This window comes from Raphanus sativus, unplaced genomic scaffold (genome assembly GCF_000801105.2).
Source record: "Raphanus sativus cultivar WK10039 unplaced genomic scaffold, ASM80110v3 Scaffold0684, whole genome shotgun sequence".
NCBI classification, from domain to species: domain Eukaryota; kingdom Viridiplantae; phylum Streptophyta; class Magnoliopsida; order Brassicales; family Brassicaceae; genus Raphanus; species Raphanus sativus.
In genome coordinates this window covers 1-22,031 of record NW_026616001.1, presented here as the reverse complement: position 1 = coordinate 22,031, position 22,031 = coordinate 1, and the positions used below count along the sequence as shown (strand labels likewise).

The 22,031-nt window shown below is 34.8% G+C and overlaps 3 protein-coding genes and 2 pseudogenes across 5 annotated transcripts; 2 read left to right on the top strand and 3 right to left on the bottom strand.

Moving 5' to 3' along the window:
- Window positions 1-2,750: 2,750 nt before the first annotated feature.
- On the top strand, window positions 2,751-7,879 carry LOC130502728 (kinesin-like protein KIN-12F). 3 transcript variants are annotated; one of them, XM_056997529.1, is made up of 16 exons: window positions 2,753-3,082; window positions 3,170-3,361; window positions 3,455-3,538; window positions 3,680-3,805; window positions 3,903-3,953; window positions 4,057-4,110; window positions 4,192-4,284; window positions 4,398-4,493; window positions 4,568-4,713; window positions 4,793-4,942; window positions 5,105-5,234; window positions 5,316-6,182; window positions 6,276-6,374; window positions 6,465-6,530; window positions 6,621-7,352; window positions 7,428-7,879. In XM_056997529.1, the coding sequence occupies exons 1-16, from the start codon at window positions 2,906-2,908 to the stop codon at window positions 7,608-7,610; spliced, it is 3,246 nt and encodes a 1,081-aa protein (XP_056853509.1). In that variant the 5' UTR covers window positions 2,753-2,905; the 3' UTR covers window positions 7,611-7,879. The 3 variants fall into 3 exon arrangements, with proteins under 3 accessions (XP_056853507.1, XP_056853509.1, XP_056853508.1); XM_056997528.1 differs by having other exon boundaries at window positions 2,754-3,082; window positions 5,316-6,194; XM_056997527.1 differs by having other exon boundaries at window positions 2,751-3,082; window positions 5,316-6,194; window positions 6,276-6,530.
- Window positions 7,880-8,000: 121 nt separating this feature from the next.
- Window positions 8,001-9,583, bottom strand: LOC130502726 (cytochrome P450 705A5-like; annotated as a pseudogene).
- A 1,573-nt stretch (window positions 9,584-11,156) lies between these two features.
- Window positions 11,157-13,127, bottom strand: LOC108856840 (cytochrome P450 705A22). The gene is made up of 2 exons (XM_018630732.2): window positions 12,141-13,127; window positions 11,157-12,057 (listed from the first exon to the last, which is right to left on the bottom strand). The coding sequence occupies exons 1-2, from the start codon at window positions 13,038-13,040 to the stop codon at window positions 11,425-11,427; spliced, it is 1,533 nt and encodes a 510-aa protein (XP_018486234.1). The 5' UTR covers window positions 13,041-13,127; the 3' UTR covers window positions 11,157-11,424.
- A 3,272-nt stretch (window positions 13,128-16,399) lies between these two features.
- LOC108857133 (cytochrome P450 705A22) lies at window positions 16,400-18,378 on the bottom strand. Its single transcript, XM_018631069.2, has 2 exons — window positions 17,423-18,378; window positions 16,400-17,338 (listed from the first exon to the last, which is right to left on the bottom strand). The coding sequence occupies exons 1-2, from the start codon at window positions 18,326-18,328 to the stop codon at window positions 16,691-16,693; spliced, it is 1,554 nt and encodes a 517-aa protein (XP_018486571.1). The 5' UTR covers window positions 18,329-18,378; the 3' UTR covers window positions 16,400-16,690.
- A 2,764-nt stretch (window positions 18,379-21,142) lies between these two features.
- On the top strand, window positions 21,143-22,027 carry LOC130502727 (cytochrome P450 705A5-like; annotated as a pseudogene).
- Window positions 22,028-22,031: the final 4 nt, after the last annotated feature.

Genomic DNA, 22,031 nt, shown 5'->3' with positions numbered 1-22,031 from the left:
TATATTTTTCATCTAAGAAACAGTAGATATAAAGTAAGTATTTATTACTTCAAAATTATTATTTATGTTATTTAAAAATATTTTTAAAATAGAATACTAATATCTTGTGAAATTTCCTTTTTCATATTATATATACATATATTTTCGTTTTTAAATTTGATTTTTAAAATTTATAAATTTTCCTTTTAATATATATGTTATATGGAAAATTTTAAAAAGGAAACCTAAAAAAATAATAGATATTAAATATAATATTTTTAATTCATTAAGGGTATCAATGTAATAAACCATCTTGAGAGTTAACGTGAGCGCGACACATAGGAAACTGACTTCTCAAATAATATTATAGAGATATATAATACACTATATAATACAATATAGTAAATATTAATAAGAAGAAGATGGATCCGTTGAAAATCTTCATTTTAGAAACAATTGGGCCTAAAATTTGGGCTACTATCTAATTCAATAGCATATTTAATTAATGTTCTTGTCTTTGTCGCTGGTTTAATAATTAAGCAAGTCGGGTGTTGGTTTAGCAATAATATAAAACGGCTGTGTATAATTTGAGTGGCAATACTTTGTAAATATTCAGAAAAAATCAGGGTTAAATATTAATTGTACTTCACTTTTAATAGATTAGATGAGTTAACTTGCCATACCAATTTTATTTCTGAAATTATTAATTCGAATCTTAATCTATGCAAAATCAATACTTAAAAGAAAAAAAATCTAAACCATTGATAGGCTTTGGAAGTATTCAAAAGAATATAAGTTGTGAGATCTATTAATACAAAACCATGAGTGATTTTGTAAATGGAGAACGCTAAACCTAGGATGACAATACGTTTATAATTAAACTTATCAAACTCTTGAGTGATTAATCAACAAGTGATCTTCAAAGACTCAAACCTTCTTTTACCTTCACTGTCCGGAAACATCTTATCCAGTATAAAAATTTTAGAATGAAATTATCCAATACCTTTTGCCAATCACTGAGAACAGTTTTCCACAAGCAAAACACATGGTTATTCATTACATATGAAGTAGAGAACTAGGATCAAGAAAATTACAGACAGTTTCTTGGGAAAGAAGTAGAAAAATAATCAATTTATGTTTCTTTAGAATTGCTTTTGTCCTACAAGATGAACAAAATATGTCTTGTAAGAAACGTTTTTAATTTGGAAAAAGATAACAAAATTAAAATGGGGAAAATAAATTACCAATTTAAAGTTATACAAAGAAGACCAGTTTGGACGCCACAAACACAATATTCAAATCAAAAGCAGCCAATAATAAACTCTTATGGAAACAAAGTACTAATAATCAAATGCCTTGTGGAATAAGACATTAGTTTCTTTTTTTTTATTAGAAGCAAGTGGAAAAATAAACAGGAAGTTCATGTGTATACCAACCAGATCCGAGAAAGGTTTTCAATCAGTTAAAATGTCAAAATAAGAATTTAGACTTTTGAAAATGACATTTTAACTATAACTATGATATTGTTCTGGCTGTCGAAAAAAAAGTCATAAATGATCCCAAATCATATAAACTATTCTGAAATCTAAAAATAAGTTCAACCAAATCGTCAATAGTTTAACTATAGCTAGCATCTTTGTACGAACAGCAATAGGAGTGATGGTTCAGTACTTTGACTGGGATATCAAAGGAGATAAAGTTAAGATGGACGAGGCTGCTGGAAGACTTTTCTTGGGCATGGCTCATCCCCTTGAGTGCACTCCTTCTCCTCGACCATCCTTTACCTTCTCACCCGGTGTAAGTTCCACTTAAGTTGCGCTTGCGGACATTTGATTGATATACGTGGTCCATAAGATTATTGTCTTCAGTAAACAATTAAAGAAACTTTCTTTCAAGTTTCACGTCATTTTATCAAATTTTATCTATGTTGTATTTCCCAGAGTAACTTTAATTTCTTGTGGTTGTTGTTGTCTGAAAATCAGTAAAGCCATATAAACGTTGTGTTGTGTTCAAATTCCCGTTGCTTGTACTTAGATATACGCCTTGTTCGTTGGATATTTAAAATTGATCGTTGCGTAACTTCAGCGATCAATATTTTAAATGTGTAACTGAAAATATATTAGCTGGATTTGGTTGCAACAATCATTTAAATTTTCTGATCGGAACATTTGTATTCAAGATATTTCTAATTCTGTCTGACTCTGATAATGGATTGAATGCATCGCAACGTCAGATTAGAGGAAGGTAATTCATGTGTTAATAGTACTTTGATCTCATCAAATTAGCAACTCCTTAATTTCTCAAAATAAAACGCATCATGAAGGACTAAAACATATGAGAGTGAATAATGAAATTTCACATTTGAAATTTTACAACAGTACTTAAATTTCTTAAAATTTTCAGATTGTTTTGGAATTTTTACTACAGTACTTAAAATTGTTTTAAAATATCCTAACTAGTATATAATTGATATGAATCAACTAACTCATTTTTGATATCAAAAAGTTATTAAATTTAATACAAATATCAAATATATTAAAAACAGCCTAGTTTTATTTTAAAAAATTTAGAACGTTAACTTATTTTAATTTATCATTTTAACATTTTTAAAAATAGGTAAATGACCCCTTATCTTATTAATACGTGGGAGGTTTTTAAATCCAGTAGACTCCACATAGCAATGAATACAAAAATAAAAGTAAGAAGGGATCTTTAATTCAAAAAAAAAAAGAAAAGAGGAAAAGAATCCTATAACGGTCGAGTAAGTAGATCCGGATCGAAAAATCAGTTTCGTCATCTAAAAAAAAAGCAGGAAAACAAAAATATTATCATTATTACTCTCCCACTCACTCACTCACTTCAAATTTGAATCTCTCTTCGCTCTCTCTCTCGTCTCTCTCGATCCTGTATCGTCTCTTGGGCAGCCATGGCGGATTCAAGATGGAGTTTCCTTCCCAAATCCGTATCCGCTCACTTGAACTCTAGATCCGACATCGAAAACGCACAACCGAACATCCATACCCCCACCCGAAGCAAATCAATTTCCAAATCACCAGCTCCCAGGAATCAAATCGACCGCCGAGGCCAAGTCTCAGCGATTCGTGTAAGTGAATGAAGATCCTACTCTCTCTCTCTCGTTTGATTTTTAATTTCTGGGATTTTATTCCTTTTTGTTGGAATATTATATCAGAGAACGGCATTGAAATCTCGGAGGAACGAAGCAGAGGAGGAGGAAGGCTCGAATCAACATGTGAAGGTTGTGGTGAGGATAAGACCAACGAAAGAGTATTGCTGGACTGTTAAAAAGCTTTCCGATGATTCTTATTCCGTTAGGGATCGCCACTTCACTTTCGATTCTGTTCTCGACTCCCTTCATTATCAGGTTTCTATTTTGGATAAATCTTTCTATAAATAGAAAGAAAAAGGAGTTTTTCGCCTCAGTTGTTTTTTTTCTACTTGTTGGGTGGCATGGCAGGATGATGTGTTTCAGCAAATAGGTGTTCCTTTGGTTCGTGATGCTTTATCAGGTTACAACACTTGTGTCCTTTCTTATGGACAGGTACCCTCTCTTTTTTAATTTATTTGTTGGAGCTAATAATCAAATCAACATATGTTTGTTTGAATATAATCCTTTTTTTTTTGATTTTTTTCAATCAACATATGTTTTTTTTTTTTTTTTTTTGATTTTGTGATCCCTAAGAACGGAAGCGGGAAGACATACACAATGTGGGGTCCAGCAGGTTCGATGCTCGAAGATCCTTCTCCTAAAGGCGAGCAAGGACTCGCGCCTCGTATCTTTCAGATGCTCTTTTCTGAGATCGAGAGAGTGAGTTGAGCTTCTTGCTTTTTCTTTTTAGGTGATGAGAATTGATGATAGATGTTTCCATCAAAGACTTAAGCTTCATGCTTTTACCATTATGCAGGAGAAGATGAAGTCCGATATAAACTATCAGTGTCGTTGTTCCTTTCTTGAGGTTTGTCTTTTCCAACACACATATGGATTTTTTTTTTTTTTACGAAACCTGCTTCTAGAATTTGCTAAGTTATGTTACTTAATACTTAAATATTTTTCTGCAGATATACAATGGACAAATCAGTGATTTGATCGATCAAACCCAGAGAAATCTTAAGGTTTTAAACTTCACTAACTAACCTACTCTTTTGTTTCCATATGTAAATCTTTGTTGAGTGTAAATTGTTGTCATATGGCAGATAAAGGATGATGCAAAGAATGGTACTTATGTCGAAAACTTGACTGCGGAATATGTAGATAGCTACGAGGATGTTGCTCAAATACTAATGAAGGTACTATTTAAGTGTTCTAATTTATTAACACTGCACATTCAGCTTTGTTCATTTCTTACCTGGTTCCAAGTCCACATCTCATGTTTTGGTGTGGTCTCTGCTCTGCTTATCAGGGCCTGTCAAGCAGAAAAGTTGGAGCGACTAGCACGAGTTTTCAAAGTTCTAGATCACATGTTATACTCTCTTTCATTATCGAGTCCTGGAGCAAGGTATAATTAGTTTTTTCAGTTTTCTTGCGCGTTCAAATCTTATTAATAACTGACCAAATATTATCTGCGCACAGGGAGCTTCAACAAGGTGTTTCAATACCACCAGAACAAGCAGGATCAACCTTGTTGATCTTGCTGGAGTGGGAACAAACGTACGTGATGCTACGAAACACTCTGTGGAGGAAGAGAAATTCTTAAAGAAGTCCCTATCCGAGCTCGGGTACAACTTCATGAAAACTTTCATAAATCTCAATAAATTACTGATCTGCTAACGCGTGTCACTCTTACTATTGGTGCAGACATGTTGTGGATGCCCTTGCGAAAAACATCCACCCTGGAATATCTGACCGCAGTCTTCATAAAACCTCATGCTTGACGCATTTATTGCAAGAATCTCTTGGTGGCAATTCAAAACTCACTATCCTGTGCAACATTTTTCCAAGCGACAAGTATTTTCTTCACCTTAGCATCACTTATATTAGTTAAATATATGCATAGCTGCCTGATGGTACCAAGTATTCAGTCAATATAATGATCTGAATGTACAAAGGCGCTTTTAAATTTCAGAATGCCCACTATCTGTTCTAATAGAGTTTGCTTGTGTAACGCAGAAACACAAAAAGAACAATGAGCACCCTTCGATTTGGTGAACGAGCTAAATCCATGGGAAACAAACCACTGATAAATGAGATCTCAGAAGAGGATGTCAATGATTTGAGTGACCAGATTCGTCTTCTAAAGGTTTTAATCTCCTCTTCCACCAACCTTTTCTTTTCCCTTTGTTGAAGTTGGTTGTCATTTAAAGATTCATTTGCTTTACAGGAAGAACTTACAAGAGCCAAAGCGGATTGTCACTCTGTTGGGAGTAAAGATAATCATTTCGGAGCAAAGAGTGCACGTGAAAATTTGAATCAACTAAGAGTTAGTCTTAACCGGTCTCTAATGCTGCCAAAAATTGATATTGACGAGGAAGAGATAACGGTTGATGAGCATGATGTAAAGGAATTGCATCAGCAAATCAAGTCCTTCCGCGGTTCATTCAGTGAGAAACAAAAGAAGCTCCCTGTCTACAGAGAGTCAGTCAGCTCTTCCTTTGTTACAGCATTCGGTGAATCAGAGCTAATGGATGATGATGAGATCTTTTCAGAAGAAGTAGAAGCTGAAGAGAAAGATATGGATGAATCTTTCAAAGAACTTGACGGCGACAGTGCTGCAACATTAACCAAATCAACTGAGAAATCCAGGATTACGGAATTTGCATCTGCAAACAACATGTCAATAAATCCTTGCCGTCAATCCTTAGTCTTGCAAGAACCAATCCAGTCAGAGTCTCCTAAAATCAGAAACTCTCTGAGGAAGAGCATAGCTCTTTCTTCCTCATGTTTCAGGAATCAGAATAGCCTGGCGCAGAGCATAAAGTCCTCGTGTCTTGCAGAGAGCCAGCATATCAGGGCGTCTTTACGTGGAAGCAAGATATTCACAGGTTCTACAGAATCTCTAGCTGCAAGTCTGCGGAGAGGCTTGGAAATTATTGAAAACCCGCTGAACCCTGCATCAAACCGATGCTCAGTTTCCTTGTCTTCTGATAACTTGACCACGCAACCTTCCACGGAGATACTGCAGGATGAACAACTACCGCCTTCACCACTCTGTCCTTCCTGTAGACAGAAATCTGATAGATTATTAGAGGTTGTTGAGGGAGTAAGTAAACCATGTGAAATAAAGTATGTATATGGATGTCAATTAAAATAAAGCTAACATTGTTGGATTCCTTATGATCAGGATGGATATCATCAGATGGAAGGGCTTTCTGAGAAGCAGCAAGAGCTTCAAAATTTGTGCACAGAGCAAGCAGCCAAAATTGAGCAGCTAACGCGCCTGGTAAACCAATTTTCTGTGTCTTTATGTCTATTCAAAATTGGATCCGCACCTATGGTTAAACAAGTATGGTTACTGTTATATCTTCTCCAGGTTGAGCAACAGAAACATCAAACTGTGAATGAAACAGAACAGTTTTCTTCAGCAAACGAAAATCAGGTTTGTTGTTGTTCTTTACTTTGTGGTTTTCTATAGTGAAAACAAATGATGAGCGATTGTAAACATGTTTTTCATTTTATGGTTTTGCAGCTTCTCAGCTGTAACGATGTTGTTGAGCTTGACCAAGCAAAACAAATCCCAAATGAAGACTCCAAAAAGACAAACATTGATACTGGCGAGAAGGAGGCATTACTTAAAGAAATTGAAGATCTGAAAAGCAAATTGCAGAAACCTGTAACCATGTCCACCAACGAACTGAGATCATCTTTGTTGGCCCGTTCGTTTCAACTACGCAACAAGAACGCTGAAAAAGATATCGAGGAAGAACGACTCAAGTGCACAGAAATGGAGAGCGAGTGGATATCACTGACCGACGAACTCAGAGTCGAGATTGAAACACAACGTTCACGCGCAGAGAAAGCTGAAACACAGCTTAAACAAGAGAAACTATCTACTGAGGAGTTAGAGGATGCACTTCAAAGAGCTGTTCTTGGTCATGCCAGGTTTGTTGAGCACTACACAGAGTTACAAGAGAAGTACAACGACCTAGGCTCAAGGTATAAAGCAACGGGGGAATGGATAACAGAGTTGAAGAAGGCAGTGGCAAAGGCTGGAAAGAAAGGTTGTGGTTCCCGTTTCGCTAAATCACTTGCTACTGAGCTCTCTGCACTCCGAGTAGAAAAAGAAAGGGAAAGAGATTTGTTGAAGAAGGAGAACGTAAGCCTCAAGATTCAACTAAGGGACACTGCTGAAGCTGTTCATACTGCTGGAGAAGTTCTTGTTAGACTCAGAGAAGCCGAACAATCAGCATCAGTTGCTGAGGTAAACAAACAAGATTTTCATGTTTGGACCGATGAACCATTTGTGTGTAAGAGTGACACTGTTTTTTGGTTGCAGGAAAATTTTAATGAAGTGGAAGAAGAAAACGAGAAGCTAAAGAAGAAAATGGAAAAGCTGAAGAGGAGACACAAGTTAGAAATGGCAACAATCAAACAGAATCTAAAGAATAATACATTGCCAGAATCTGCATTACGGCCACTGCACCAGAGGAACTTGGAGATTGAAGAAGAAGGTATGTAGAAGAAACATACCAACGTGCATAGCTTGAAGACCTTTCTCGGATCTGATTGGTATACACACATTAGCTTCCTGTTTATTTTTTTTGCTTGCTGTTAATAATGAAATAGCGAATGTCTTGTTCCACGAGGCATTTTTGATTATTAGTATCTTGGTTTCCCATTGGAGTTTATTATTTGCTGCTTTAGATTTGAATATTGTGTTTCTGGCGTGCGAAACTGGTCTTCTTTGTATAACTTTAAATTGGTTATTTATTTTATTTATTTTCTCCATTTTAAATTTGTTATCTTTCTTACAATAATATTATGATCAAATCAAATCTTCTTTTGGATACATCCATCCGATAAGTAATTAAATAACTTAGTGGAGAATGGGAGAAGTAGGTGTTGGGAGCTAGAAGCTACCGCGACTCGTTAGAGTGTTTAGAGTTCGAGCAAAAGGAGTGCACTTAAGAGGATGAGCCATAGTCAAGCTCAGTCCTGCAAGAGCCTCTTCCATGTTAACCTTCTCTTCTTTGAACTTCCATTCAAATCCCTGCACCATCACTCCAATTGCAGTTCCTACAAAGATATGAGCAAGATTCTCTCCAGGACAGCTTCTTCTTCCGCTTCCAAAAGGAATGTACTTAAGTGTTTGCTCTTTTCTCTCCTCATCTTCTAGAAACCTCTCTGGCTTAAACTCATCAGGGTCTATCCAGTATTCTGGATCTCTCATCACAGCATAAGCATTAACCATTAGAGTTGTTTTCTCTGGTACATAGAAACCTCCTACCTTACACCCGTCTTGGGAGAATCTCTCGAAGATAGGCTCCGGCGGGTGCAGTCTTAGCCCTTCCTTGACCACTGCTTGCAAATAAGGGAGGTTTGGTAAATCTGTTTCTTGAATCAACCTTTTCGTCCCCACCACGGAATCGAGTTCCCCTCTCAGTCTCTCAAGAGTCTTGGGGCTGTTGATGATCTCTGCCATTGTCCACTGTATTGGTAGCGCCGAGTTGGTAATGCCTGCAAATAAAAGATCCTGCAGTTGCAAGCATATTAGTTTTATTTCTCAATGACCACTTCAATGGAAGTAATATTTACCACACAAAACGACTTGATATGGTTCTTAGTGATCTTATACTCAGCATTTTCGTCTCCATAAGCTGCCAACAACACGTCCATCAAGTCCTTACCCTCTCCCTGCTTCTCTTCGTGTTCCACAAGAATCTTTTCGAGCAGCTCACTGAAGCTGTTTGAAAGAACCTTCACTTCCTTTTCAAACAGTGAGAGAACAACCTTCTTTAACCATGGGGGCAATAGGTTAGCCAACAAAATCTTCTTCGACAAAACATCTAACTCAATAGCTAATTCCTTGACTCTCTCCACCACATCTTCCTCCTCTGGACAACACCTCCCCATGATCAACTTGCAGATGCTATCGTTAGTGAGCTTCAAAGCCTCCTCGAAGATCTCCACGGTCTCTTTCTTCACTGCCTTCTCGAACAAGTTATTGTAAAACCGATCTAGCTCGTCAGCACGGACTCCTCGTGACCGCTTGAGAGCCTGAGGTCCTAGCAGGTTGGTGACAAGAACCTTCTTCATGAACTTCATGTATTCTCCATAGGGAGCAGAGATGAAGCTGAAAGAACCAGCGATAAGGGAAGCTTCGGTCGGAGGGAATCCGCGAGAGGAGATGTTAACGTCGTGTGCCCTGAATATCTCATAAGCAGCTGACGCTGAGGAGACGAGGACTATGGGGGAACTGAAGATGTGGAGATAGAGAATAGAACCATACTTGGAGGAGAGTTTCTGTAAAGATCTATGGACTAGAACAGAGAGAAGAAAGTGAAGATGACCAATGATGGGTAGAGAAGGAGGACACGGAGGCAAAGGAACCTTTGTTTTCCTGAAGAAGAGAGTGTAACAGAGAAGTGATAAGAAGCAAAGTAAGATAAAGATCAGGCAGTCATGTAAGTCAAAGATGATTGTTGCCATCATTGCTTGAGTCGAAAGAAGAAAGATGATGCAGAGAGTTTCAAGATCAAGAAGAATCTGTCTTGCAACAATCTCAAATCAAAGCAAGGCCCCTTTGTGAAATGAGGAAAATATGATCACCTGATCTATATTGGGATCAGAGAGCTCCTCTACTATTTTAAACTTTCCCGCGTGCGACATAGCTTATTAATAAAAAAGCAAGGAGAAGATAATTAAGTTAATTATTGTATCACTTGATAAATCATCAGACCCAGTGCTTTCTTAACCTTCTAGAACATAAACTGTTACTTGGGCTTTAAGACTTCTTTTAGTTTGAAAACATATTCAAACAAGGTTAATCGCCTCACTTATTTGTTTGATGAGAATCGAATATTTGATGCTCTTTCTTGAAAAAAAATATATAAACAAACATAAATGTGCCTAAATACTTTATTATTTTCATTGACTTATTGTTTAAGATATTCGTACGTTTATGCAAAGGATCTTTGTTATTAATATTTTGAACATGACAACTGAATAAGTTATGTTTTAATATTTATTTGTAATAATTTTTAATGTGGAATTTATATGTTTAGTATTATTAGAATTTGTATACAACTCGGTTTTATATATCGGTGCTTACTAACATAATAGCCATATGTTTCCAGTGCTAGGACCAAAGAAATCCGAAGAATTCTACCAATAAGATCTTAATCAACCTTATTTGAGTGTTAAGTTAAAAATGTAAAATCTCAGGAAGAGCATTTTAATGATGCATATATATATAAATATATTTTTGCATAAGTAATGTCGTTTAGCAGATATAATATTGTGAATGAGAAAAAATAATTACATCCATGAATTATGTCTAATTGTTTATGTTTCAAAACATTTACACCAACATAATATTAGCCAAAAATGAAAATAAAAGTAGTTATAGACATAAATGTAGATGTAAATAAGGTAATAGTCAAGACCCAAAATGTAGATGTAAATAAGGTAATAGTCAAGACCCAAAATATTTCGTTTTAGAATCCTTAGTCTCACTTGCGATCAAGACCAAACAATAGAGTAGACTAGATGTTAAAATCACCCATCTCAACTCTGGAGATGATCTACTTGTTTTTAATGCTGTGGTAATGCGATGGTTCTGTAGGAGTTTGAAATGGCTTTTGGTTTAGCAGTTAACATGAAAAAATCTTCAATATTTATAGCAGGGCGAACACTTTTGATCTCCATAAGACAGCGACTGAACTTGGTTGCCTCCCGACTAACCACTAAAAGTCTGACCAGAGCAGACTATTAGCCTCTCACATTGATAGGATTCACACTTGGTTCCTCTCCTGCACAAGTAAATCTCTTTCTTATACGGGCAGATTGCAACTCACTCAATCAGTGATAAGTCAGTATCAAAAGTTTCTGGTGCTTTGACGTCATTGAGTCTATGTGTTCTTCATTTCTCTCGTGTGGGTGTCCTAACTCTCCATCAAAAGCTAAGTCGGCATGGAAGGATATCTGCCTGCCTAAGCGAGAAGGTGGTTTGGGCATAAGGAAACTAGAGGATGGTCAAAGGTCTTCATTCTCAAACTGATTCGGAGTCTCTTTGGGTTGCTTGGACAAAGCACTATTCTCTCAGACATTCCACTTTCTGGGGCATGTCGGAAGTATTTTTGTTAGAAAATATGTTCGATTTTCTTGCGAATAAGATTTTTTCTGCATTTGAAATTTTGAATCATCAGTGATCACTGATCAGTCATGATTTACTCACTAACTAATTACACAATGTTTTCTTCTTATAACTACGTGAAATAATTAAAAAGATGGAAGGTCCACGACAGGCTTGTGTTTTCAGTGTTGCTGAAAAGTCATAAACCACAACTCTTTAGATTCAGAGTTAGAGGGTTGACGGTTCGAGCAATAGGAGTGAGCTTGAGAGGATGAGCCATAGTCAAGGTCAGTCCTACAACAGCCTCTTCCATGTTAACTTTCTCTTCTTTAAATCTCCATTCAAATCCCTGCACCATCACTCCTATCGCAGTTCCTATAAAGATATAAGCTAGATTCTCTCCAGGACAACCTCTTCTTCCGCTTCCAAAAGGAATGTACTTAAGTACTTGCTCTTTTCTCTCCTCCTCTTCTAGAAACCTCTCTGGCTTAAACTCATCAGGATCTACCCAGTAATCTGGATCTCTCATCACAGCATAATCATTGATCATTAGAGTTGTTTTCTCCGGTACATAGTACCCTCCTACCTTACACCCTTCTTGGGAGAATCTCTCGAAGATACGTCCCGCCGGGTGCAGTCTTAGCCCTTCCTTGACCACTGCTTGTAAATAAGGGAGGTTTGGTAAATCTGTTTCTTGGATCAACCTTGTCGTCCCCACCACGGAATCGATTTCCCCTCTCAGTCTCTCAAGAGTCTTGGGGCTGTTGATGATCTCTGCCATTGTCCATTGTATTGTTTGCACTGAGGTGGTACTGCCTGCAAATAAAAGATCCTGCATGCAGTTGCAAAAACATTTTCTTAAGCATATCAGTTTTATTTCTCTAATAAAACCACCTCAATGGAAGTAATATTTACCACATAAAAGGACTTGATATGGTTCCTAGTAATCTTATACTCTGCATTTTCGTCTCTATAAGCTGCCAACAACACGTCCATCAAGTCCTTACCCTCTCCCTGCTTCTCTTCGTGTTCCACAAGAATCTTTTCGAGCAGCTCATTGAAGCTGTTTGAAAGAACCTCCACTTCCTTTTTAAACAGTGAGAGAACAAGCTTCTTTAACCATGGGGGCAACATGTTTGCCAACAAAATCTTCTTCGTCGTAATATCTAACTCAGTAGCTAATCCCTTGACCCTCTCCAGCACACCTCCCTCCTCTGGACAACACCTCCCCATTATCAACTTGCAGACGCTGTTGTTAGTGAGCTTCAACGCTTCCTCACAGATCTCCACGCTCTCTTTCTTCACCGCCTTATCGAATAAGTTTTTGTAAAACCTATCTAGCTCGTCAACACGGACTCTTCGTGACCGCTCAAGAGCCTGAGGTCCTAGCAGGTTGGTGACAAGAACCTTCTTCATGAACTTCCAGTAATCTCCATAGGGAGCAGAGATGAAGCTGAAAGATCCAACGAGTAGGGAGTCGTCGGTCGGAGGGAGACCACGAGAGGAGATGTTAACGTCGTGTGCCCTGAAGATCTCGTAAGCAACTGAGGCTGAGGAGAGGAGGACTATGGGGAAACTGAATATGCGGAGATGGAGAATAGATCCATACTTGGAGGAGAGTTTTTGTAAAGATCTGTGGATTAGAACAGAGAGAAGAAGGTGAAGATGGCCGATGATGGGTATTGAAGGAGGACTTGGAGGCAAAGAAAAGTCCCTTGGTTTCCTGAAGAAGAGAGTGTAACAGAGTAGTGAGAAGAAGCATAAGAGGATAAAGATGAAGCAGTTCTGAAAGTCAACGATGATTGTTGCCACCATTGGTCAAGTGGAAAGAAGAAAGAAGGTGCGGAGTTTTTCAAGATCGAGAAGAATCGGTCATGCTCTCTAGGCTGCTATCAATGTTACATTGAAAAATACACATGTATTAGGATAATATTTTAAAAATGTTTAATAATAAAACACAAAATGGGTTTTTAGTTTTGCAATAAGTGTGGGATCAAGATAGTCCCACTCTTTAATCGATGATCATGATTGGATTTTGAGCCCATTAACATGCTATGTCATTCTTTATTTTTAGCTTCTGAAAATCTGTTTTTGGAAGTCTGCTGTTTATGTGTCCTACTCTTGATGTAACCAGTTAAACTTGCCTGTTGTCCAAGTAACTTACATACTTTGGGCCTTGGCCGACATCTCATGAATGTCGCTAAAAGTCAACTTTGAGTTTGGAAATATCATCAGGATCATAAACTAATTATAGTGTTGATTCACTATCTGATTAAAATCCAATGAGGAGACCAGTTAAATCTACATTATTAAAATAGAAGTACATTTTGAAAATACCCCTAAATTTTTGAAGTTATTTACATTAGAATGCCACTGAAGTAATAAATTAATTTTCCTTAATTATAGTTGTCTTTTCTGATTTGTAAATGCATTTTCTTTATGATAAAAAAAATGCATTTTCTTTAATTATAGTTGTCTTTATTAAACCTATATTTAAGTATGCTTGTCTTTTCGTATATTTAAGTATACTTGTCTTTATTGAACCTATATTTAAGTATGCTTATCTTTTCTTAATTTAAATAATAGATTTAAGCATTTAATGTATTTTCTTAATTTAAATAATAGATTTTCTTAATCAAATATTTACGAAAATAGATTTCCCAATATACTTCGTTTTAACATGTTAAATATTTTTAATATTTATTGGTATAAATAATAAAATAAAAATCACACATCATAATCAATTTATATAATATATAAATAAAATATAAAATAATTTATTCATATATTATTAGTATAATGGTTTCATAATATAAATATAATAAGTTATAAATATTGGATTTGTTTATATGATACACTGTGATATAATAGACGATCAAAATCACAAAATATAATTATTCAACGTAATAAATAAAATTGTTATGTTTTAAAATGTTTTATTAATAATTATGTAATACATTTTAATTTAAATATATATATATATATATATCTATATTATTAAAACAGAAGTACACATATAGAATATCCCTTAGTTTTCAGTGTTATTTACACTACCATGTCACTGACATTAAATAATGTTTTCTATTTTAATGTTTTGTCTTTTCTACTTAGATTAATGTGTTTTCCAAAATTAAATTTAAATTAAATACATAATTAAATAATATTTCCTATTTTAATGCTTTGTCTTTTCCAGTTAGATTAATGTGTTTTCCAAAATTAAATTTGAATTAAATACACTTCATTAACTTCTCCATTAAATCAATGTCAAATTAAAAAAAAATATTGGACAAACAATTCATGGAAATTATAATATCAACTCTTCATTTAACAAATCTGAACGAAAAAGTATTACCAAATTTGAACCAAAACTAGATAATATCCAAACGGATTTACCATTTTGGTATCTAGAGAACCATAACCAAACCTTATTCGAACAAAATATTTCGGATATTCGAATGTATTTAAATCATATTTATATACTTCAATATGTTAGCTATTTTTAGAGTTAATATCCAAGATATAAGCTATTTTAAAGTTGGTTAAAATATTTGAAATATAAACAATAGTCAAAAGTAAACATCTAAAGTAGATAAACAATAATCAAAACACCAAAAATACTTAAATATATATTTATTCTCCATCCAAATATTCAAGCTAAACCTATTTTTAATTTTTAATTTTTAATATAGGTATTTTGGCTTACATTACTCAAATTTACATATTATATTATTTTTATTATTAGATTTAGGGAAATTTAAAGATATATAAATTTAAAATTTTTTAAAATAGTTTAAACGGATCATCAAACCCGAAAAGATCTGAATCAAACCAGAACCAAAATTTATAAATAACCGAATAGAGCTAGAATTTTTAAACTCAAAAATCTCAAACCCGAATAGATTTTAACTGAATTCGAGTGGGTACCTAAATACCCACTCTTAGCTTAGTCAATATAAAACGATCAAATATTGCAAATTTATTATTTAGTACAAATAAATAAAAACTAAAACTGAAAATTAATATCCGTGCGGTCGCACGGGTCACTATCTAGTGAATATTAAAGGGGATGTATTCATTATGAAATTTGGAAGGATTTATAAAGATTTAAGTTTTAATGTGTTAAGAAAATTTGTATATCTATATATTTTGCATGATTATTAAACATGCTTTAGAGAATAATATTTGAATCTCTTTTAGTCTTTTCAGAAATTGCCAGAAAACAAGAGTTTGGAAAAGGTTTTATGTGTTTGATAATCCAAACCTGTTGCGCTAAATATATACAAATATCGAACACTATAGAATGCCTTAATATAAATAATGAATAATAGGTAGTGTTTTCTTATATTAAGTGAAGAAATAAAAAATTAAACTTTAAATAAAAAGTATATATATAAATATAAATCATAAAAACTAAACCATAAATCATAATCATTAGTAAACCTTAAACTTTGGATAAATCATGAACTCTAAAATTTATGACTTATCAAGAGCATAGAATTTAGTGTTTATGATTTAATGTTTGGATTCAAAGTTTAGAGTTTAGTGTTTTGTTGATGACGTTGCAATATTAACTTTTTGCAATTATTACTATTTTTTATTTATTTATTTACTTTTATTTTTAAAAATGTGTTATAATTTGATGAACTTTTATTACTTTGTTTCATTTTTCTTAAGTTATTTAATATGAAATAAAAGAATATTATTGGTTGCGGAGGATGATTGATTATCAAACCATAAACGTGCTATAATTTGTTTATACGATTCGTAAAAGCCAAAGACAAAGTGAGACATATTTCATTGGGAGACAAACAAAGGAGAAAATGATTTTTTTTGTCGGGAGGACAAAATGATATCTACGATCTTTTTCTTTGTCGATTTCCACGACATGCTACTGGTCCTGCAGTTGTTTTTATTCATTATCAAGAAATACAAATTAGTAAATAAAAAAGCTGAAGCTACAAAATTTCAAATGAAATCGTATACTATTAAACAAAAATATGTTATTCAATTGTTTAATCTTTTTATCTCTGTAAAAGATGTCAAAATAACATTTTTTATTTAGTAACGAGGAAGTATAACTCAACTCAAACCTCGTTAAATGCAGCTTTTAACCACTAAAAGACAAAAAATGTTTGAACCTCAATGGAAAAAATACGAGAATTGTACTATTAAAAAAAATGAGAATTGATGGGTTTTCTTTTTCCCGATGCGATTATCTCATCTCGAATTATTGTTTTCGGAAAAGAACAACTTTTGAACAGTACAATTGACCAAACTAAAATAAACCACATAAAACCGAGAAAAATGGCAAGACTAAAACCGAAAACAATACGGTTTCACACAATAAACCAAACTCAACCATAGATAACCAACTCACCTGGAAGACTTGGACACACGGAAACATATAATAAAAAACAAAGCTCCCTTATTACTTGAACTAGCTTGCGGACCACTTAACCAAAGACTCACGAGCATTTCGAAGTTAAAGGGCTTGCGGTTCGAGCAACAGGAATGAACTTAGGAGGATGAGCCATGGTCAAGCTCAGTCCTAAAACAGTCTCTTCCATGATAACTTTATCACCTCCTTTGATTCTCCAGTCAAATCCCTGCACCATCATCCCAACAGCAGTTCCTAGAAAGACATAAGCTAGGTTTGCTCCAGGACAGCCTCTCCTCCCGCCGCCGAAAGGAATATACTTGAGTGCTTGCTCTCTTCTCTCTTCCTCTTCAACTGTCCTTGAAGAATCTTGAAGAAACCTCTCGGGCTTAAACTCATCAGGATCTTCCCAGTAATCAGGATCTCTCATTATAGCATAAACATTAATAGCAAATGATGTCTCCTCCGGTATGTAGAACTCTCTGATCCTAAACCCTTTTTGAGAGATCCTTCCAAAGACAGTCCCCGGAGGGTGCAGTCTTAGTACTTCCTTGACAACGGCTTGTAGGTAAGGAAGATTTGGTAGATCAGTTTCATGAATCAACCTTGTGCCTTGACCTACAAGGCAATCGATTTCTTCTCTCAATCTCTTGAGAACGTTAGGGTTTTTAATAATCTCCGCCATTGCCCATTGTGCTGCTTGCGCTGAGGCGTCCGTGCCTGCAAATAAAAGATCCTGAAAGTTGCGAAAACGTGTTTATTAATAACCAACCACGGTTCAATGAAACCACTTGATGGATGTGGTGTGAGGAAGATGTACCGCGAACAACGTCTTGATATGTTCCCTAGTGATCTTGTACCCTGCCTTATCGTCTCCATAAGCAGCCAACAACGCTTCCATCAAGTCTGTTTCTTGATGTCCGTCCTGTTTCTTTTCGTGTTCCACAAGAATCCTTTCGAACAGCTCATCGAACTTGTTGGAAACAACCATTATTTCCTTTTTAATCAGTAACATTACAAGATTCTTAAACCGTGGACGCAACAAGGACCCCAATACTATCTTCTTCCCCAAGGCAAGAGATTCGCTAGCCACGCTTCTGACTCTCTCTGCTTCACCGTTCTCCTCGGAACAACTCCTCCCTATGATCATCCTGCATATGCTATTATTAGTAAGATTTATCACTTCTTTAATGATCTCAACACTCTCTTCCTTCCTCGCTTTATCAAGCAGCCTTGAGTAGACCCGCTCTAGCTCATCTGTACGAACGTCTCTCGACCGCTCAAGTGCCTGTGCTCCGAGCAGCTTTAGGACGAGAACTTTTTTCATGAACTTCCAGTGATCTCCATAGGGAGAGGAGATGAAGCTTGAAGATCCTGCAAAAAGAGAGTCGTCGATGGGAGGAGGGCCACGAGAGGAGATGTCGGCGTCATGGGCCTTGAAGATCTCATAAGCCACGGAGGCAGAAGAGACGATGACCATGGGAATGTTGAAGATGCGGAGATGGAAGAGAGGTCCATAATTGGATGAGAGTTTCTGAAGAGACTTGTGGGTTGGAGTAGAGAGGAGAAGGTGAAGATGGCCAATGATTGGGAGAGAAGGAGGGCTCGGAGGCAGATCATCAAAGCCACGGCTTGACCCGCTTGGTTTCTTGAAAAAGAGGTAGTAACAAAGGAATGAGAAGAAGATGATGAACATGAAGCAGTTTTGATAGGCAACCATGGTCATTGTTGCAATTCTTTCTCAAAGTGATGGTTATTTATTTATAGCACAAAAAATATAGAGAAATTCCCACCATAGAGAGTTTTTTTTTCTTTTAAAGAGTTATGCAGACTAAAGAAGAAATGTTTACAAGGAATCTTCAGTATAGTGCAAATAAATATAGTCAGTACTGGATCTTCATAAGATGACTCAGATAATAAAGTTAGGTGTAGATATTGTCGTTGTCAAATCGTCTGCATAATCTTTTCATAATTGTAATTTCACAATAAATCAGTGATATTTTTTAATCGAAAATATAGCTTTACAATTATCAAAGTAACCAAAATATTTTATTTAAGAGGTCAATAGAAACTTATAATTATATAGTTAACTAATCTACATTTATCGGGGTGAAGTGGAGTTTAGGAATTTTAAAAATTAATAAATGAATACTAACAATTTTAAATAAGATTTTTAAAAATAGTTTCAGAAGAAAATTTTGATTTCAAATTTTAAAATTATGAAAAATAGAAAGTTTAGATTTATAAACGTATTATTCAATATAATAAATTTTATGTTATTATTATTTATTTAAGTATCTATAAATAAGGATATAATAATCTTTTATCTCTTATAATTGAATTTTTTAGTCATTTTCTTCTTTATGTGATATTTTGATGAAAATTCTATTTTAGAGTCTTATAAGACAATTGACCAAAAATGTATTTGTAACACTCATGTCCATCCTTTTTGTGTACCCATGAAGCTCTCTTTTCTAGATCTACACAAATAACTGAAAAATAAATATATTTTGGTTACATATGTAACTAAATCATTCTTTTTTAAAGCAATCATCATACACTACCATTACCATACACTAGAAAACGAGATGTGACCGTATTTTTTGATTGAAAACATGTGATCTAATTTTAAAGTTAACACCCACTCACAGATAGGTGTGGGTTCAAATGGAATACCAACCTACTATTTAGATATTTTTATGCTCAAACTCTTGGTCGAACCAGGTTAAACGCTCCTTTACTGTTTCCTTATCCACTCTATGCTTTATAGCGTCCATGGTAGACAAAGCAACCAATAGTGCTTCGAAAATTTTAAGTAGAGATTTAGTAAGCAACCTGATAAATACCAACCAATACTTGAGACTTGAGAGGTGGAGAACGTTTTGCGGCAGCTATAGCCAGGCAAGCTTTTACTGAAATTGATTATTAAAACATTCAACTCAGGTGGTCTAGTTCTCAATCCATCCTTTTGCTTTGTGAAACAAAAATCTGTTCAATAAAAAAATAAGAAGGAAAGGCCAAAAGGAGTTATGGAAGTCTTTTTCTTAAACGGCTTTCATAAATAATTTTGGGCTTCTTTACAACATACTCCTTCTGTTATAATAAGATGCAAGTCTTATAATTTTTACACATATAAAAAACATATAAAATTTCGATTATCAATGCATCATTTTTTGTAACTAATTATTTCCTATAATTTTAATCAATAGAATTTTAATAAACACCAATTAAGTTATTTGAAATTTAAAGTTTGCCACTAATTAATAATTAAGAAAATAAAAGAACTGTGTCTTTTTGAAATATTTTTTCTTCTAAAACATCCATTTTTTTAGAACTCTGATCCCAATCTACTTCTCGCGGGAAGATTTTAAAATAGCAGAGGAGCTCTCTGATCCCAATCTACATGTGATCATATTCTCCTTATTTCACAGCAGCTTCCCAAAGGGGTCTTTCTTTATGTTTGTTGCTCTCTGATCCCAATCTACTTCTCACCACTTAATATTGAAAATCTCTGCATCATCTTTCTTCTTTCGACTTTGGGCATTGATGACAACAAAAATCGTTGACTTTCAGAACTGCTTCATCTTTATCTTCCTATGCTTTAGTTTTGCATTTGTCAATGTACACTTCCAAACAATTTGAAAAAAAATATATATATATATATATATATATATATATATATATATATATACAAAATATGATACATATGTTGATGTAAAAAATATATATATGTGATCATATTTAGTTTTCTTACTAATACAAAATATGATATATATAAGTTGATGTAAAAACTATTTTTGTAATTATATTTAGTTTATTTTTACTAATGTGATATATGGTTTATTTAATGGTTAGATATATGAGTTAACTGTTATTAGAATATTTCAAAAGTATTGCCAAAAAATAAATTAAATATATAGAAAATTTACTTTAATGATAATATAAGAATTATTAGCGATTACTATATTTTAAAAATATTTGCCAAAAAATACAAGAGAAATCATACATGTCACAACTAGATTAATGTCATGTCACATTTTTCAAAAGCCATGTCCTCTTTTTTTTAAGATGAATGTAATGATGATAAATGTTTAAGGAATTTTTTTAATATTTTTTATTTTTTCTATAGTTTGACACCTAGATGTCAGTTTTTTGCCAAATGGTTATAGTATGGGTTTTCTTCCATCTGTTTTTCACTTTTGAACCACAGTTTGATGTGTTATTATCCAAGTTGGGTGTTACAAATTTTCACACTCCTATTTGGAGAGAGAGTATTTAGAAATATATATTAATTTCAATTTTTTAGATATATGTACAAATCTTTTTAAGATATATTCCAATTATGTTTAGGACTATTATCAAACTCTGTTGAATAAATATGGTGTAAGCTGCAATGTTTGTCAATAAGAAAGTTTTTCTTAAAATTCTGGATACTGAGATTTTACACTTCACAAAGGTGTCTTTCTTTAATTTGAGATTGTTGCAAGACCATTCTTCTTGATCTTTTCACATCATTTTTATTCTTTCGACTTGAGAAATGATGACAACAATCATCCTTGACTTTCAGAACTGCTTCATCTTTATCTTCCTATGCTTATCCTCACTACTCTGTTACACTCTCTTCTTCAGGAAACCAAAGGACTTTCCTTTGCCTCCTAGTCCTCCTTCTCTACCCATCATCGGCCATCTTCACTTTCTTCTCTCTGTTCTAGTCCACAGATCTTTACAGAAACTCTCCTCCAAGTATGGTTCTATTCTCTATCTCCACATCTTTAGTTCCCCCATAGTCCTCGTCTCCTCAGCGTCAGCTGCTTATGAGATCTTCAGGGCACACGACGTTAACATCTCCTCTCGCGGATTACCTCCGACCGAAGCTTCCCTTTTCGCTGGTTCTTTCAGCTTCATCTCTGCCTCCAAATGGAGATTACTGGAGGTTCATGGAAGAAGGTTTCTTGTCACCAACCTACTAGGACCTCAGGCTCTTCAAGCGGTCACGAAAAATTCTGTGCTGACGAGCTAGGTCAGTTTTACGATAACTTGTTTAAGAAGGCATTGAAGAAGGAGACCGTGGAGATTTTTGAGGAAGCGCTGAAGCTCACTAACAACAGCATCTGCAAGTTGATCATGGGGAGGTGTTGTCCAGACGAGGAAGATGTGATGGAGAGAGTCAAGGGATTAGTTACTGAGTTAGATGTTTTGTCGAAGAAGATTTTGTTTGGAAAAACATGTTGCCCCCATGGTTACAGAAGCTTGTTCTCTCACTTTTTAAAAAGGAAGAGAAGTTCTTTCAAACAGCTTCAATGAACTGCTCGAAAGATTCTCGTGGAACACGAAGAGAACCAGGGAGAGCATCATCATCAAAGTAAGGACTTTGATGGACGCGTTGCTGGAAGCTTATGGAGACGAAAATGCAGCGTATAAGATCACTA

Bases quoted from the DNA above. Each gene is read 5' to 3' on its own strand.
- LOC108857133 (XM_018631069.2), bottom strand. From the start codon at position 18,328: ATGACCATGGTTGCCTATCAAAACTGCTTCATGTTCATCATCTTCTTC. The intron at 17,339-17,422 runs GTACATCTTCCT...CGCAACTTTCAG, and splicing joins ATATCAAGACGTTGTTCGCG to GATCTTTTATTTGCAGGCAC.
- LOC108856840 (XM_018630732.2), bottom strand. From the start codon at position 13,040: ATGGTGGCAACAATCATCGTTGACTTTCAGAACTGCTTCATCTTTATC. The intron at 12,058-12,140 runs GTAAATATTACT...AACTGCATGCAG, and splicing joins ATATCAAGTCCTTTTATGTG to GATCTTTTATTTGCAGGCAG.
- LOC130502728 (XM_056997527.1), top strand. From the start codon at position 2,906: ATGGCGGATTCAAGATGGAGTTTCCTTCCCAAATCCGTATCCGCTCAC. The intron at 3,362-3,454 runs GTTTCTATTTTG...GTGGCATGGCAG, and splicing joins TCGACTCCCTTCATTATCAG to GATGATGTGTTTCAGCAAAT. The intron at 4,943-5,104 runs GTATTTTCTTCA...TGTGTAACGCAG, and splicing joins AACATTTTTCCAAGCGACAA to AAACACAAAAAGAACAATGA.